The sequence below is a fragment of the Sylvia atricapilla genome, chromosome 3 (genome assembly GCF_009819655.1).
Source record: "Sylvia atricapilla isolate bSylAtr1 chromosome 3, bSylAtr1.pri, whole genome shotgun sequence".
Taxonomy (NCBI): domain Eukaryota; kingdom Metazoa; phylum Chordata; class Aves; order Passeriformes; family Sylviidae; genus Sylvia; species Sylvia atricapilla.
The window spans coordinates 67,109,565-67,127,465 of record NC_089142.1 but is presented as its reverse complement, the minus strand read 5'-3'; the positions used below and the strand labels follow the sequence as shown (position 1 = coordinate 67,127,465).

Below are 17,901 nucleotides of genomic sequence, written 5' to 3'. Positions count from 1 at the left end.
GCACACTGACAGAAGTAATACTGAACAGAGGAGCATAAAAATGCATCCTCTTTTGGCTGTCCTTCTGCTCATGCACCTAACATCACTCCTCCCACAGCGTCACGAATTCTTACTGACTTCAACAACAGACACAGGCACTCAGTATTTCCACAAGTGAGTCCTCAAACTAGTATCCTAGAACATGAGAAACATCCCTCAGCAACCAGTTCTGAAAAGTCTAGTGACAGTGAGTTTCTTAGGTTCACAGAGTCAGTGTCAGAGATACAACCAAGCATTCCAGGGAAATGACACTGATTTGATCTGAGCAGTACCCACCCCTTTACACATTATATAACCTCCAGGTTTGGCAGCAAATAAGACAGAGTTCTGGGGCAGCCTTCTGCAACCCACTGTGACTTTTTGGGAGGGAAAACAGAAATATGGAAGGAGACTGAGGTGCCTACACACACTGTAATTAAGTAAATCTTCTTTGATGGCAAGCAGCAGCACCTACAGAGAGGTCCAACACATCTTCTGTTCTCCTGGGTTGGACCATATGTAAAATAAATCAATAGAGCAAAGGAAACTTCATTTGACTTCAAAGCAACTCCATCTTCCACCCCAAGGTTTCTTTTTCCCCAAGTCAGTTTCAGTTCTTCCTGCCAAGATAAGGAGTATTCTGGCAGAAATGGAAAAGCTGATGAAAATACATTTTTCTCTAATCATGCCCAGAGAAACTACTCATCTTCTCTGGCTAAAATTAAAATGAAACAAGCACCTCACATGGAAGGATTCTGGCAATCTGACTAAATAATCAGCAGTTTAGAACACAGAAAACATCAAGTAACTCAAATCCCTTTTTGTATGTAAGAAGAAAAAACCCCCACTGCTAAGTGTAAGAAACATGTTTAAAAGCAACAGTTAGGACTTCCAGATTTCAATATCATACAAGTAAATCTATCACAGACTTCTCAACTTTCCAAATATTAATTAATAACAAAAATGTAAGAAACACTGCACTTACTGCAGCAGAAATGGAGCACACATGCCGGAAATGCAAAACATCTCTACATGCTTCAGAAGTATAAGCACACTTTCTAGTGAATGACACAGATGGCGATTTCCTGAGGTCCCTAAAGGTCTACCAGCCACATCATACATCTACACATCATCTAAAAGCCGCAGCTTCGCTTCAGGAAGAGCTGGGCTCCACAGCAGGTATGAGGTCAATGCTTCTGCTTCCCTCATCTCAGTAAACTGAATGCTGATACCTGCAGCTTGTAGAGAACGTGCAGCAGGTTACAGTGGCCCTCACTACCAAGGGTACAAGAGATAAAGAGGTAGACCTGGTTGAAGTCAGTGTCCTCAGAAAGGAAAAAAAAAAAAAAAACAAACAGAAGAAAGGGACAACTTGCTAAAAAGTACCCGAAGTGCAGTTTTGTAACCCCCCAAAATTTATCCAACTTGCTTGGGAAGCAAGTTCATAATTGAGAAGACTCTTTAGAGCCTAAGGACAAGATTTCAATTGCTTAATTTCTGGTATATCAAGTTTCCCAGGACTAAGACCAAGACAGCTAAGAAATGGAAATACGATCTGAGGGGTAACTTTTTTGTTTACCTACAGAATTTTTTGAAGTTCTTTATGCACTGAACATAAGAGAATATAAGGATTATTAGCTTTTTGGTTTTGACACATAACCTTTAGAAACTTTTGAGTGAGGATTGACTACTCATCACCAAAGTTAATTATATCCAGAAGTCGTGCACAAACTAGAATCACATTTTTTAGAATCACAGTATTCCAGATGCAGATCTGGCTTCCAGTGTCCTGATCACTGTACTAACACAAAACAAAATGGCTAAAGTCACCTGAAGAATGTTTACACTGGTCATGGAACAAGCCAGTTTTTTAAATTCTGAATTGTTTGCTAAGTCCAGACAGGACCAGTGAGGTCAAAACCAAATTACTTTAACAACCTATCGTGAATACTGTTTAGATATCCTAAAGACTTATTCAATATTTTTATGTAAAAAGCTTACAGGAGGGTTAATAAACCATCAAGTTGGTAATAAAAGCATGCAAACTCATGAAAGCAGAAGAAAAAGATTAACGGGTTATCTCACTGTATCACGTACTCTAGATTTTACCCCTCCATTACCACTGATCCCTTAAAAGAGATTCCTTCGGTTTGGTGCTGCTTCTCGTATTTTAAAATGTAACAGAAGTAAGTATCAAGACTTTAAGCATTTTATTGTCAGGCACACAGTAGGAAACATGGAGACCAGGCCAACACTTCATCCCATTAACTGCTTTTGAAGTCTGCTTTTCTTGTTCTTACATAACACTCACCAAAAAGGCTGGGGGGGAAGGAACATTATCCAATGTAAACAGTACCTCAACTGATTCAAAAATCTGACAATGGAACTGTTGCTTTAAATCACTAGGACAAGTCAAACAGATGTGACAGATGTGGATGATTCTTTCAGAACATAAAAATGAAGATGGTACGACTCAACTGAACAGATAACATATCTACTAAAGACAAAGAGAAGAATATCTCCAAGTATTCGGTTACATGTCTTTACCATAAACAGAAATCTATGATTTGCTTATAAAACACTTTTATTTATTTAGGAAACACTCACAAATGCTAAAATTAATGATACTGTATTAACATCACAAAGGTTACTAACTGTTTCCTGTTCTGCAATCTACACACTGAATTGACAACTTGATCAAAATCTCTACAATTTATATTAAGAATATTACCTTGTGTGTAGGCAGCATCATCAGATCCCATACTCAATTTCCGTGCATCACTGATCCTATCCACATGTGCTAAAACAGGGTCAGTGAGATGCTGGATACCCTCTGGTTCAACATAGTGATCAGGAAGGTTTAGAAGGTTTGTAGGTTCAAAAGTTGGGGACACTACCCCTGGGGAAACTGCAGGGGGCTTATTTGGAGAAACTGTAATTTTAAAAGTATATTTTGTGTTAGGCTGAGTAACAACCACTCGAGGAGAGGTTGCAGTGGTGCTGTTGCCCACTGCTCGACTCTTGGGTGGATGGTGATGAATAAATGCAGGACCCATGCTTACTTGACCAGACATATTCCTAGCAGTAGTAGATACTCCAGGATTTGTCGATATGAAAAGCGTGGGCTGGTTCCGCACAAGTTGATCATCTCCTGTCGTGGCATTTGCTGAAATGTAGACCTTGGGCTGACCACGTGTGATCACTTCATCAGTATTTGGAGGACTGGCCGATATGTAAACAGTGGGTTGACTTCTACTTAATGTCTGGCTGTTGAGGGAAGAGGGAACAGTGGAGGTGCGAGGGCCAGTTGAACGCAACTTGGAAGAACTGTTTCTTTGTGGCGGTTCAAGTTTGATTTCAATTTGATTTTTGCGAGGTCCTGTGGATATATTCTGAATGTTGTATTGGCTATGAACAGAAGATTGTGAGCTACCAGATGAATGAATCATAGGTGCTTGTGGAGTAGTAGGAGAACTGATAGGCATGTACACATGAGAAGTCTGGTGGCCTTGCTGGTTTGGCTGTGTTGAGTGTTGCGATGAGGTATGTGGCGTAGTACTGGATGTAGGAATAGTAGTCCAGGGACTCGGCTGCGAAGGCTGGTAGACTTGCTGAGGGTGCATGGGATTAAACTGAGATGCCCAGCCTGGCTGCTGCTGTGTCTGTCGAGCGGTACCACTAGGAGCTGTGATGTAAGGCCTAATATAGATAGAGTTTCCCTGGGGACTGTTAAGTACAGGAGGAGGTACACCATGTATGTGCAAAGACGTTGGGGTATTGCGACCAGGCTGAATGTTTGGGGCTAAAGTTACCATAATGGGGTTGAATCTAGGTGTTTGTTGAGACAAGTTAGATACTCCTTTGCTGCCTAGGTGAAATCCAAGATGCTGCCCTGGATTAGAAGCACTAACTGTATTAGCCATCCCAAAGACATTAAATCCTTGTGGAACCTGCACAGGTGCTGTCTGTGGTTCCTGCTGAAACAGTTCATTGTTGGACTGACTAGTTTGAAGGTGTCCATCGCTAACACTGTGAGCTAGAGTCCTACTTCCATTCATTCTACTTCCTTCTCTTCCATGGTGGTAGACGTTCTGTGACTGCAAATCCAAATTAAGAGATGTCATGTGATTTCGTAGTCCAGGAATCCCAGAATCATCCGAAAAACTCAGGTCTCCTTCACCGTAGAGATACTTGGTGCTCTCCTGAGAGAGAACTGCACAACAGGCATCCAAATTATTGTTATTCTAAAAAAGACAGATGAAAGTTGGACATTACTGATAAAATACTGCCACAATTATGTATGAATACATCCAATCATAACTGAAAAATTAACAATATAGCATCAGATAGAAAGCTTTAGGTGGCTGGCTAGCATAGCTGCTCTACACACACAAAGGACTTGCATGTGAAGCTCACTGCTCTGGGATCAGTGACTCAGCCAGTGGCACCAAGGACAGAGGTCTGCATTGCCTCTGAAGCATTGACAGGGAGGTCCTGCACCATGGTAAGCTACCTTTATGCAGTATGATACACCATACACCTTGGATGAATGCTTTCCCTATTCCTTCTCAGTTTCAGCACCATATTCAGCAGAGACCAAATCTCTGGCTTTGGGGCGGAAAATGATAGTAGCAATGGATTCACAGCATCTGCATAGTATTGATTAATAACTTAGAAACAGAAATAAAAATGCATTGATTTTAAATGTTTTCCCAAACACTTCAATACCAGTTACACCTGACCTCCTGCTGAAAACAGAAAGTGAATCTTATGAAGAGAAGAAACAGCCTGACCTGACCCAAGGAACTGTACACAACTTAAGAAATGTAAAAATGCAGTTTATACAAATACAGCAGAATTACTCTTTTGTAAGATAAAACTATTTATTAAAAACCCAGAGGACATTTGTATTTTTTTTAACCACTGCTTGCAAGGCTTTTAAATACTTATATTTGTACCTTTTAAAACCTGTAATACGATGACTTAGAACAGAAACCACAACCTAGCTAATTCTTGTTTTAAGAACATTTCAGAAGCAAATTGCTAATCTCTCTTCTCCTTTTCCACATGTTCAATAATATTGTACTCTAATCTTCCCAATTTATTTTCATACATAAGGATTTTTAGAAAGAGTGAACATGCATCAGTGACCTAATCTCCTCATAGTGTGCTCCATCTTTGTCACTCTTCACACAGAACCTCCCACGCCCCAAGAATAAAGGTTAATACTTTCAGCCAGAAGAGCACCTGTTCAGGCCCATGTTATTAACACTAAATAGGTGGAAAATCCATCCAGCACATAAAAACAGTTACTAGAAAAAAAATGCTTGTGATCAAGGAAAAAAATTGCATGTGCCAAGTAGCAATATTATCAGTTAGTTAAAGAGTAACACAACCAGATAAACTGATCCATGCTACATGCTTTCTATTATGTCATTTTTGTTAAACTAGCAGACACTTCTCATTCTTCAACCAGGATGAAGGTGACAGTGTTGTGCAGACATAGCAAGACTGCCTCTACCTTACAGAATAACCAAAAAAAAAAGAAAAAAAAAAAAAAAAAAAAAAAAAAGAAAAAAAGAAAAAAAAAAGAAAAACCCAGAAGTGGGAGAGGGATGACAACGCTAAACTTCACCCACAAACCCAAAACTATGTGTTCATTCAGACCAGATGCAGTTCTGAATTCTTCCAAATTAAAGCAAATAAAAAAAAAAAAAAAAAAAAACCACAAACCAAAAAACCCCAACCATAAAACTTTAAAAAATTATAGGATTCCTGAAAGGGTGTCTAACAAGCCAGCTCTATATAAAGATTGCTGCAACAAAGTATTCAGAGATATGAAAATGGATCAAATTGATGATATGCATACTGGCTCTAGTTTGGAATAGGACCAGAAGACGAAGTACTCAAAGGAAGTTAGTAGTGAAGAAAGGAAACACGCGGACAGAACAGTGGGTAAGAGAAGCTAAGAACAATAGCCTGGTATTTGTTGCGAAGGAGAAAAGGGAGCCAGAAAAGGGAAAAAGATAGGATGCCACAGAAAAACAAGCCAGAGAGATCTCAAAGGCAGATTTTGCAAGAAGTGAATTAAAATTATTAACAGAAAGGCCAAAAATACCAAACCAAAAAGGAACAGGCCAAGCTTGCAAGGCCCTTACATTCAGCTTGAATGCATTTCTTTGGACAATTTTTTATTTCTTTTTTAAGACCGCATCCAATCAATTCCCAAATTTCAGTGACGTCAATGAGAAAATTGGAGAACTGAAAAGGGAAACGGGGGCACATGGAACCCCTGGCATCTTCTGGCTGGCAGAGGCAGAGTTTCAACCGCTTCTAGCTCTTTACAGATCAGAGAACCGGTTGATGGCAGACTGAGCATATTCCAGCAAAACAATACCCCTCATCTTATCTCTGCCCATGTCCCAATTGAGTTTAAAATGTTGGCACCCTGAAAGAGAAAGAAAAAAAAAGAAAGAATAAGAATGTTGGAGGGAAATGAGGAAGCAAGGAGAGGATGTAGACTTGAGGAGCAGGTATAGAATGCTCCAGACACAAAAAATAGGACAACAGGGAGCAACATCCACAGACTCTGGGCACTGCTGTGACTCCTTTAAATGAGGGGAATGGGATAGCTGAATGCAGGAGGCTTGTTAGGAAGAACACAAGGATACAAAACTTCTTAGGAATATTCAGTGCTACCAGCCCAAGACTTTTTACACCCTAGATTAAGTAGTTTTAAATTTCCTCCTCTAAGCTCTTTGATGATCCTCTGGTTTTAGTATGCTATATATTGTTTAGGTATTTCAACAGTGGGGTATTTACCTCGAGACATTTGCGTAGTCTCTTTATCCTTAATTTTTTTTTAATTGTAAGTAAATAATGCGATAAACCTTCCTTTAGAAAGAGCTGTAAATGTTTGGCTACAATGAATTCATGGAGGATGACTGAAGTATCTGTACATTTTTGCTATTCACAGTAATCCAAAGAAACTTTCCTTGTTATAAAAGCCTCATCAATACTATAAACTACATATTAATTATATTCTCTCAGATTCTCACCTGGGGTATCTGAAATTCCTAGCTTAAAAGTAAGTTCACCCTGACATATGACCTGCTGCACCCTGACCTCACCCTGCATGTAAGGTACTGTGGGGCCAAGGCTTTTTTTACACCAAATGTCCTCAGGTACTTCTCTTTGACCTAAACTCCACTTACTGCCTCTATTGGAAATCCCTTCCACCATGTTCAATTACAAGGTGGCAGAACCCAGGATTCAGACACTGTTCCAGCAGCATTGCAGACGTGCACAAGTACTCTGAATCCTGCTTTTCAATCTTTCCCATCAGTCCAAGTACAAAATTTGTTGGTTTGAAGAAATCATGTTAAGCAGCTCTTTTAACAACAACCTCAAACAAACCAAAACACAAACAAACAAAACCATGTGCCAAAGAGAGCAGCAAAGCTAGAAGTTGCCAGAGAAACCAGAGCTCATGAAATTTCAAAGAATGTGACAGGATTTTCTTGGTGAGCCTTAGCTCTCAGTTCACAAAAAAAGGTAGCTTTCCAGTGTGACAAATGAGTTTAACAATACTGCACACATGGAACATTAATTACTCTGGACTGTTTTTGAAAGATCCTCTTATGAAAACAGACTTAAAACACTTCCTCAAAATCTAAATCCTTCCCCATAAATCTGTCATAATATGGGATGTACAGTATCTTTTCTTCACAGTTATAAGGCTCTTCTTATTGAAAGAAATCCACTGTATTCAGTGTTATGAAGACCTCTGAGTCTCGTAAAGACAAGCATTAGTTTTTAAATTTTTCAAGGATTACATTCAAAAGATGTTTACTGATGCATTCACTCCATCAAGTCCACAGACCTTGCTGAACAAGCAGTTCTCATGTTTGAAGAACAAAACTGCACCTGTATTATAAAGTCCTACAGAGCACTAACATAAAAATAGCAGTGTACAATCCTGAGAACAAGTACAGGCAATTTATATTCTGGTTCAGTTTCCTTTTCAGCTAAATAATAAGAAGGGACTAGAGAAAGCTTGAAACCTCATGAGCCTTGAGCAGAAATTTGCCTTCTTGCAAATCAAAATCAATTCTGTTGATGAAATGCACTTTTTGTATGTTCTCACTCTAGAAAGACTGGAGAGTCATGATGAAGTCTTGGTAATATGAATGTTAAATTATCACAGACACTTAACAACAGTACAAACAGTTCATTTGGATGTATGTGTGTTTAAGTACATATACATACGTAAGTATAGAAAATCTGTATTTCATATATAAAAATATATATAAACAGTAAGACAAACAATAATGATATAAAGAATGTTGAATCATAACCATAGATGTCCTAGCCATAGTCCAGAGATAGCTTCTGGGAAGCCAGAACCCATATTTTTTTTTTTATCAGTGTATACTGATGATCAGCATGACTATTTGGATAATTCTCTTATTAACCAGAGTAAATCAAAAGCTGAGTATCTTAGAATGAAAAAGAAAATCCATCAGTATGGCTGCTTTGAATCGATGGAACATGCAAAGCACACATGTTTAAGCAACACAGCTAAATAAGTCTACCAGCATTTGTTAACTCTAGGCATTTAGCTGTTATTTATTTGTTATGGAGAGACATGAATTTATCTTCTGAAGTAGCAAACATGATGTTACAGAGCAAGAAGCTGATACAAAATATGGTATGCATTCTGATAGTGGCAGCATTAAAAACAGACAGCTGCATGTAGAAGTTGAGAATATGCAGCTTTAGCACTAAGTAAAGCACTGGTCAAAAATGCTTTGTAACTATCAAGCCCAACAGAAATCCATTAATTAACTACATAAGATTCCAAACGTACAGCAAGAAATGAAGGCTATCTGGCAGTCAAAGCCCTGGGCAGATGCACACCAGTACCTCACCCCCAGTCAGGTCTAACACAGTGGAAGTGAGGCTGCAAGCAGCTTGTCCTGCCTGAGAGAGCTGACCCGAGCACCCAGCTGTGCCCACATCACACTCCAAGCTCCCTGGGGCAGAGGGCACCTAAGGCCACCAGGGCTGGCTCTGCAGGCCAAGGCAGCTGGGAATGGAAAGCATTGGGGCCAACCTGCATGCAGGCAGGGGCCCACCTTTAAGTCTGATGGAGACCAGGTAAAAAGTTGCTTCTGGATCTGCTCCAACGCTCAAATAAAAATTTAAAAAAAAAATTTATAATGCCGCATTTCATAGTATTGCCTTAAATTGTCCCTGCTGGACTCAAGTTGACTTGCATCCCTTTTGCCACAGCTAGTTTTGGCTCTTGAGATGGCCAAAAGGCATGAGCATACTGATTGGTGAGACAGTAGTCTCCATGCACACACTGATTATTGATTTACAGGCTGATTTACTTTGGACCACCCCTGATTTGGCATGGAAGAAGAGAGGCCAATTAAACACTTTGCTTGCTGTGCAATTTAAAGAAGTTGGCGGCGTATTTATAGAGAAAAACAAAAATAAAAACATCTGCTTTCAAAGGGGACACCCATACAGAGAGCTTAGATTAGCAACGCTGCTAACTTGTACAGCCATGAACAGAGCACTGACCTGTAACATGCATCTGGATACAACACCTTCAGGTACCTCAGGAAACTTCTGTCGCAGGTCATGTAAAACCTGAATATCAATTTGCTGGCTTCCTTGGGCCATTCGTATATTGCCTGGTCAGGATTGGTTTTCAACAGGCAGTTTTAGGCCTTAGTAAAGGAAGTATTCATCTCTTCTGTCCCAGCATTTTCTGGAAAAGAAAGGAAAGCCTTGAGACACCAAAAACAGGCACTTCTGATGCTACAAAAGAACATCCGAGAAAAAACTGAAACACACATACAAAATCCCTTTTCAATTATGCAGCCTGTCCTTTATGTTGATGTTTTCCAGTGCAACATCTCTGGCTAAGTAATTGTCCTTCATGCATGCATAACCTTGAAAATTGCCCATTTATAGACACATCTGGGGGTCAGTTTCCTTCTATCTTTGGTTTTATACCGATATTATAAAATACATTAAGAATAACAAAGACTTAATTTATCAAAGCATTAAAATTATTAGGTTTAAGAACAGCATTTTTAGTTATTTTAAACACAACGGAACACAAAGTAGTCCACATCAAATATTGGAAAATAGTGTTTACTCAGCTTTTGAATGTACTTGCATTTTTACCTTTGCTATCATTGTTTTTGTTTACTGTCAGGATATTGTGGATAATAGAAGTTCAATATCTCTATTTACTAGCAATCTCAAAATTTACTAGCAATTGTCTACTTGGTTTTCACCCAACATACTTCAGAATACTCTGAAATTGTTATTAGAAGGAAGTACCACTGCAACAGCTTAGGCTTCTTCAACTAATTCTGTTTCTGCTTTGAAGGAAATTATGAAGAGCGATGCATAAGACTATTTCACAATCACCCAATCAACACATTCATACAAATTATCTGTCCAGACCATTTGATATCGACAGGGTTTTACCATGAATTTCTATCAATAAATCTTAAAGGAATGCATCATGTGTTAAACAATGGAATGTTATCTTCTTCATATAAACTAATATTATAAATGTGGCCATACAGTTCATAAAAACCCTGACATAGTTAACTCCAATGTACATTTACCTCTTAAATTAGCAAATCTTATTCAAGCATCTCCATGAATTTTATTCACTTTCTCTGTGACAACAGTAGAGCAATTAAAAAAGTCGCTCAGTCCATGTCTCACCAGAAGTACACCCATGTTGTTTCTTCAACGGTTTACAGTACTAGACTAATCTGAGCAGTGACAAGACACTACTGATCTTGCACCTTCTTTAAAGAAATTATCAGAAAAAAACCACTGTTCAAATTACACAACTAAACAACTCCATTATTTATCAAAAACTGTACTGCAATACTTCTCTAATTAAACTTCAAATCCAACAAGATCACAGCAAGTCCACAAGAACAGAAGATTCTCTTAACAAGAATCAGTAACAGAATGACTAGGTTGGAAGAGACCTTCAAGATCATCGAGTCCAACCCAGCTCCAACACCTCAACTAAACCATGGCACCGAGTGCCACATCCAGTCTTTAAACACATCCAGGGATGGTGATTCCACCACCTCCCCAGGCAGACCACTCCAGTACTTTATCACTCTTTCTGTAAAACACTTTTTCCTAATATCCAACCTATATTTCCCTTGGTGCAGCTTAAGACTGTGTCCCCTCATTCTGTCACTTGCTGCCTGGAGAAAGAGACCAACCCCCAGCTGGCTACAGCCACCTTTCAGGGAGTTGTAGAGAGTGATAATGTCACCTCTGAGTCTCCTTTTCTCCCGGCTAAACACCCCCAGCTCCCTCAGTCATTCCTCACAGGGTTTGTGTTCCAAGCCCCTCACCAGCCTTATTGCCTCCTCTGGACACATTCAAGCATCTCAGTGTCCTTCCTAAACTGAGGGCCCAGAACTGGACACAGCACTCCAGGTGTGGCCTCACCAGTGCTGAGTACAGGGAAGGAATGACCTCCCTGCTCCTGCTGGCCACACCATTCCTGATGCTGGCCCTCTAGGCCACCAGGGCCCACTGCTGGCTCATGTTCAGCTGCTGTCACCAGAACCCCCAGGTCCCTTTCCTCCTGGGCACTGTCCAGCCACACCATCCCCAGCCTATAACGCTGCAGGGGGTTATTGTGGCCAAAATGTATGACTTGGCACTTGGACTTACTAAACTTCATCCTATTGGACTCTGCCCATCCATCCAACCATTCCAGGTCTCTCTGCAGAGTCATCCCATCTTCCAGATCGACACACACTCCCAGTTTAGTGTCGTCTGCAAATTCACTCATGAAAGACTCAATAGCCTCATCCATGTTGTCAATGAAAATACTGAACAGAGCTGGCCCCAGCACAGACCCCTGGTGACTGTCCCCAGCTGGATGCAGCACCCTTCACCACCACTCCCTGGGCCCAGCCATCCAGCCAGTGCCTAACCCAGCAAAGAGTGCTCCTACCAAGCCCTGGGCTGCCAGCTTTTCCAGGAGTGTGCTGTGGGAGACAGTGTCAAAGGCCTTGCTGAAGTCCAAAGAGACAACATCCACAGCCCTTCCTGCATCCACCAGGCAGGTCACTTGGTGATGAAAGGAGACCTACCCCTCCTAAACCCAGGCTGGCTGGGCCTGAGACCCTGGCCATCCTGTAGGTGCTGTGTGATGAAGAAAACTGGTTTACCCTAGTTCAGCATTGAAAATAGGGAAAATGCCATTTTCCCACCCCTCTTCTACTGAGCAGTGCATAAAACTTCCTCCTAAATAGTTAACCCCCCTCAATCCTCCTAAGACTGCTTAATTTTTTTTCAATTTCTCCAACCTACATTAAAGCAAATCCCTTTGCAATATGTGCTATTATTTCAGAAGAGCAAATTCTACTATCTCCAGCTCAAGTTCCTTGTATAGTACTAAAATTTTGTATTTACTCTTTGGTTAAATTGTATCAGCAAAAAAGCACCTTCACAGCTACAGCAAAAACTCAACGGGAAGAGATTAATGCATGTAGCCTTTTCAAAAATCCACAGGGAATAAATTAAAAAATAAATACTTCAAACAAGTGATCCACATTGTCACCCCAGTGCTTCATTTCAAGAAAGTATTTTGTATTCTAATTTTTCAGTGCCTGAAGCCTTATGTCTCAAAACACACAATGACCACAATTGCCATTTATTACTCCAAAGAAGCAAAGTATTATAACAATTACCTTAAAATTCAGAAGTGCTACAGAAAAACTTGTCTGCATCTTCATGAGGCGTAAAATGAGTTATGGGTCATCATTCAATGTTTGCAAAGTTCAATTATTTGATGGTAGCATGCAAAACTTGGGAAATTGCTTATTATTATTTCTTCTATTGTACTTTTAAGTTTTGGTGGCTTAGCACCAAGCAGATGCCTGTGGGCAGTATCCCTTTACTAAATTTGCTGATAAATTTTTGCACATGTGCATCAAATATGTCAACATAGCAAAATATTGTATTTACTGTAATATGGGAGGAAGTAAACCACAGAGGCTCTGCCCCCGCTATCTTAATTCAGAGAAACATACTCCAACATAAAAAGAAAAAGGTAATTTTTTTCTTAGTTTCAATTACAATAGGTGCCTAATATGGCCTCACTGACAATTGAACACATGAAAAATGTATCATATGAATACGAAAGACTCATTCCAACCACTAAAAACCTCAAATATATTAAAAGATTATTAATAAACTCAAATTACCCTTAAGGAAGACTGAACTGACATGACTGAAGAAGCTTTTTGAGGCCTCTCTAGTAAAGACAGATGAAAAGGTTTTTTCCCAGTCCTTCATGTTGTAAGAAACTACAAAAAGGACTCAGGATCCATCTCCAGAGGCAAACTCAAAGGAACTGAAAATTACTTTGACAGAAGCAAGCCTAAGAACCAGACACACAACACTGCTGTCAGTTATGGAACTCACGATCATCCAGAATATTGTTAGAAATATTCTTAGAATATTATTAGAAAGTTACATATGCAAGTATGCATATATATATATATATATATATATATATAAAAACAACAACAACAAAAAAAAAAACCAAAACCAAAAAAACCCAAAAAACCAACCAAAACACGAATGCAAGAGTGAATAGTCAAGACTGCCAGTAATAAGACTGTAGAAGAAAAGGGTACCAACAGGAGGCAAAGGAAACTGCTGGCAGCAACATTCTGGCTTCATTCAGAGGTTCTGGCATAAAAATAAAAGCAACCACAGCATTACAGAATTAATCTGAAAAACCTATTCAAGAAATTAATTACTAGAAGAAAGAAAATTCAACACTGCTGACTCAAAGAAATAATTCTTCCTAAAATCATTAATATCAGAGTTTAATTACAAAGGAAAACTTCTAATACTGGAGTGCAGTACAATATAAACTTCGTAGTAGCGTCCATTACTTATAGTTTTACATACTGCTTTTAGCTGTTAAAAATAAACAAACAAAAAACTCCCCTTCATTGTGACTTTATAATGTTGAAGAGAGACAGAGATCCCAGTGCTCATTTATGCCAGAAATACTAAGTAACCGGAAGAATTAATTAGCTGTGTTCTTTTTCAAAGAGTATTGGCAGGCTCCCCAGACAACTTAAAAGGCCTGGCAATTGTATCATGATGGAGCTCCTGTTGAAGCTTTATTCTGTGAAAACTATTGAAACCAAAGTAAACAATGTGTCATCTCCCAAAGACTACTCAGAACTATAAGTATGAGACACAAAATAAACTGCCTCTCTTGTTTATGAGAATATTCAGAGACAACTTAATGTGAAACATAATTCAGATGCCAAATACCAGGCTGTTATAGTGCTGGATAGGCTCTAGCTAAATACATAATTTTTCAAGTCTCCTTTCTTCTGACAGAGCACATGTTTAACATATCACAGACAATTCTTCAATACAAACCTCAACTCAGTATCATATTGACTTTCCACAAAACACTTATAAAGCAAGTGTTCTTCAGAGTAGATTCTGCCAAAATGGATTTTATGAAATAATTAAACCTGACAAAATCTAAACAAAGCTTGACAGACTAGAATGTTATCTGCACTTCTTGTTCATTACTAATTTTTTCCTACTTCAACTTCACACAGAGTTCATGCCACAATAAATATCAAAGGTAATTGTGCAGATTTTAACATAACTGCTGTATTTACTAATTCCAGTTGAAGTTATGATGCACTCATTATGACTGAAGTCCCATTTATGGTCAGCTACCATTTGGGAAACAACCTTTGTGCATTCAAGAAAACAGCTATTGGAAACATGCAGAACATACTGCCACAGAAACCAGCAGCACACCCTTCACCTCCTCCAAACTCAAATCCATGCAGCCTTTAGTTAGTTACTAACCCTTGTTAGTTCAGCCACATCTAATAAGTAAATTGCTCACACTTTTCTGTGGTTTTAATCTGATCATATCAGATCTGTGTTTTAGTCACCTGGCTGAAATGCTGTAAAAGTAATCTACCTAAAAGCTTATTTCAGAAATCTGTCTGTAAATATTTCTTAAGAGAGTGAATGCAGAAACAAGAGAACATTTTCTTGTAGCATAAATGGTGCAGGATACAGACACTGTGCATAAAAAGACTGCTGTAATGACAGGAAATCAGACACAGCAAGTTGCAATGTAAGCCTGGTAGAAGGTTGATAAACCAACAGCAGAAACACACAAGCAATTATAAAGATGACTGAAAAAAACATAAACCCAACAAAAACCCCCCAAAGAAACCACCCATTCCCTCTATACTTATCTCAGGCTTCTTCATCAGGGCTAAGATACACAGACTGTGTAATTGTGAATTGGGTAATTCCAAAAAAGTAACATTATCTTCACCCCTCCTCACTCCATGCTTTCATGATCAACACCTTCTAGCTTCCCCCATATATTTAGCTATGTTTTTTCCTGTTGTCTTATTCAAACGCCTATCCAGGCACCAAGCCAATAAATATTAAGAAACTCCTAAGGGCCCTTTTTTCAGCCAGACCTCAATTCTGACGTTTCACTCCAATAATTCAACTAAAGGCTAACCTTAGATCACTTTTCATTGAAGGTTTATTTACACTGAATTGCTTGAATGACGAACTATAACTGATATTAACACTGCTAGCATTTCTTTCAGCTTTCTTTAAAAAATATAATTTCCTTTCCAGTCCATAAGACTGGCAATCACATTATAAAAATACGAATCTCTATCCACAGAAGACCTCTTCTAAGCAGGATCTCCATTCCTCTGACAGTAACAAGCACTGCAAGCTTGTTGAACAGTCCCCTTACAATCAGAAATATGTTTTTCTATCACTATTGCTTGGGGGAAAAAAAAAAAAAAAAGAAGAACATCAGAAAATCAAAAAATGAATAAATGCCATATTGCTCTCTTGCGACCTCCCTCTCCAACCTCTTACATGCCAATTTCCTCACCTATAACTGCAAATTCTTGTTAAACATGAGACTAGAAACTTTCACTGTATGGGTGCCCAGCAAATGGAGGGGGGGAGAAATGAAAGAGATACCACGACATGTAAGGCCAACCTTCCTTAAAGAAATTGGTTCCTAGCTACATGCAGGACAGCACACTTTCACCTAAGTCACTAACACCTTGCAGGCAGGAAAAAAGAAAAACCCAAGAAAAACAAACCCAAAATTGTATGGTTCTCTGAGAAACTACAAAACCAAAAAACAAACAAACAACCCCCCCAAACAAACAAAAAAATTCAGAAATTAAACAGCAAGAAACAATGAAATACTTTTCTCCCATCTAGCCCTACTAGACTTTTTCTGAATTTCTGAAAGCCTACACAGAGCCAAACATCAGGCAGCCTAAACACACACTTGTTTTCTTAAAACTAAAATTTAGAATAATTTTGTAAGGCAAAATATATAGAAACAAGAACATTCAACCCCAGTGTCCTATATTCTTTCTCCAAAAGAGATTAAGAAGTGAAAGGACAAAATCTTAAAGCTTACACTAACATCACTAATGCTTTAAATGCATATTTAAAAACCGAAGTGTGAGAACTGGATGATGGAAACAGGTATATTAAATATTCCTGGTAGAATTTAATTGTTCTAATATATTACTCAGCTTTTCCATGGCTAATTTGAACCATTTCAACAGTTCTTCACCAGTATCTCTGCTTAAAGAATAGTATTATCAAATCCAGATGTTATACTCCACTCGTTACCACCCATCTCTTTAATAAATAAAGAATTAATAAATTTAGCCCATCACAGTAAGTCAGTTTCCCATCTCATCCTCAACCTACTATAGTGATACTTCTTTGTGACTGTTTGCCACATTTCTGCTCTGCACTGTTCTGAATCCAAATAAGAACATGAAAGATATAAATCTGATTTCACTGCACAACCATAAAATTGAAAAAAAATCAAGAATTGCAAATAAGCATCACTAAGAGTTTTCCCCAAGCACATTACTGAATTGGATCAAACTGAAAGACTTCTATCAAATAATTAATGATTAGCAAGGTCAGAGGAAAATGGCAAACTCTGGAACAGTTAAAAGAAAAAATGTACTCCTATGGAAAATTTGTTTTAAGTGACGATACCTGGATTTAATCCCTACCCGGAAGCAATTCCTGCCTGGAAGCACAACTTGGTACTTTTTCTTCCTCCAAATTCATTACAAAAAGTAATTTCCAGAAAAAAATTATTTAACACATTTCATAATGTCTTTTAAACTCCTGGCTGGAATAACAATGTACTTTAATGGTTCCCACAGCAAAAGTGTGCACACATGAAACATTTAGAGAGGTTTAATCTGTCAGGTATGTCCTTGGAAAATATGAGCAGTTACAGTTTCTTTTTCAAAAGAAATTAGCTGGGGTTGTACTTTTTTCATGTTGAGCAAATTAAAAGAAAAGGGGGGGGGTTGTTTTGTTTGACTGTGAATTTTTAATTTTTGCTAGTTCAGTAATGCTAACACACACATTAAGGGATTCGATTAATGGATTTTACCTAAATTTGGGTTGGATTTTTTTCCCTTTCCCTTAAGAGAACTAATTAAAAAGCCACCTTCCTTTACTGCAGGTAAATTCTATTCTGTCAATTCTATCAAAGCATAGCTGTCCTTTTCAGTGCTCAGCAATATGTTGGCAAACCTCATACATAAGCACATTAAAAATGAGGTTTCTCAGGTCACTGTAAAAAAAATTCTCAGGAATATGGTTTCATTAGAGAAAAATCTATCACAACAGTTGAGCTTGCCTCAAGCTACTGTTAGGAGCTGGCAGTTTGTGATCTGACCTGCATTCTTTCCACAGTATGTTAACAACAGAAATTGAGATCTG

At 38.6% G+C, this 17,901-nt stretch overlaps 1 protein-coding gene across 2 annotated transcripts in view; it reads right to left on the bottom strand.

Annotated features, from left to right (window-relative positions):
• TAB2 (TGF-beta activated kinase 1 (MAP3K7) binding protein 2) overlaps nucleotides 1-17,901 on the bottom strand; it is a 63,172-nt gene that overhangs the window by 10,286 nt on the left and 34,985 nt on the right. Inside the window, exons 1-3 of one of the 2 annotated variants that reach the window (XM_066315654.1) lie at nucleotides 9,610-9,794; nucleotides 6,177-6,466; nucleotides 2,750-4,262 (exon numbers count right to left, since the gene is read on the bottom strand). In XM_066315654.1, coding sequence (XP_066171751.1) covers nucleotides 2,750-4,142 — 1,393 coding nt within the window. In that variant the 5' untranslated portion in view covers nucleotides 4,143-4,262; nucleotides 6,177-6,466; nucleotides 9,610-9,794. Of the gene's footprint in view, nucleotides 1-2,749; nucleotides 4,263-6,176; nucleotides 6,467-9,609; nucleotides 9,800-17,901 lie in introns of those variants that run through there. The other variant, XM_066315653.1, reaches the window with a different exon arrangement.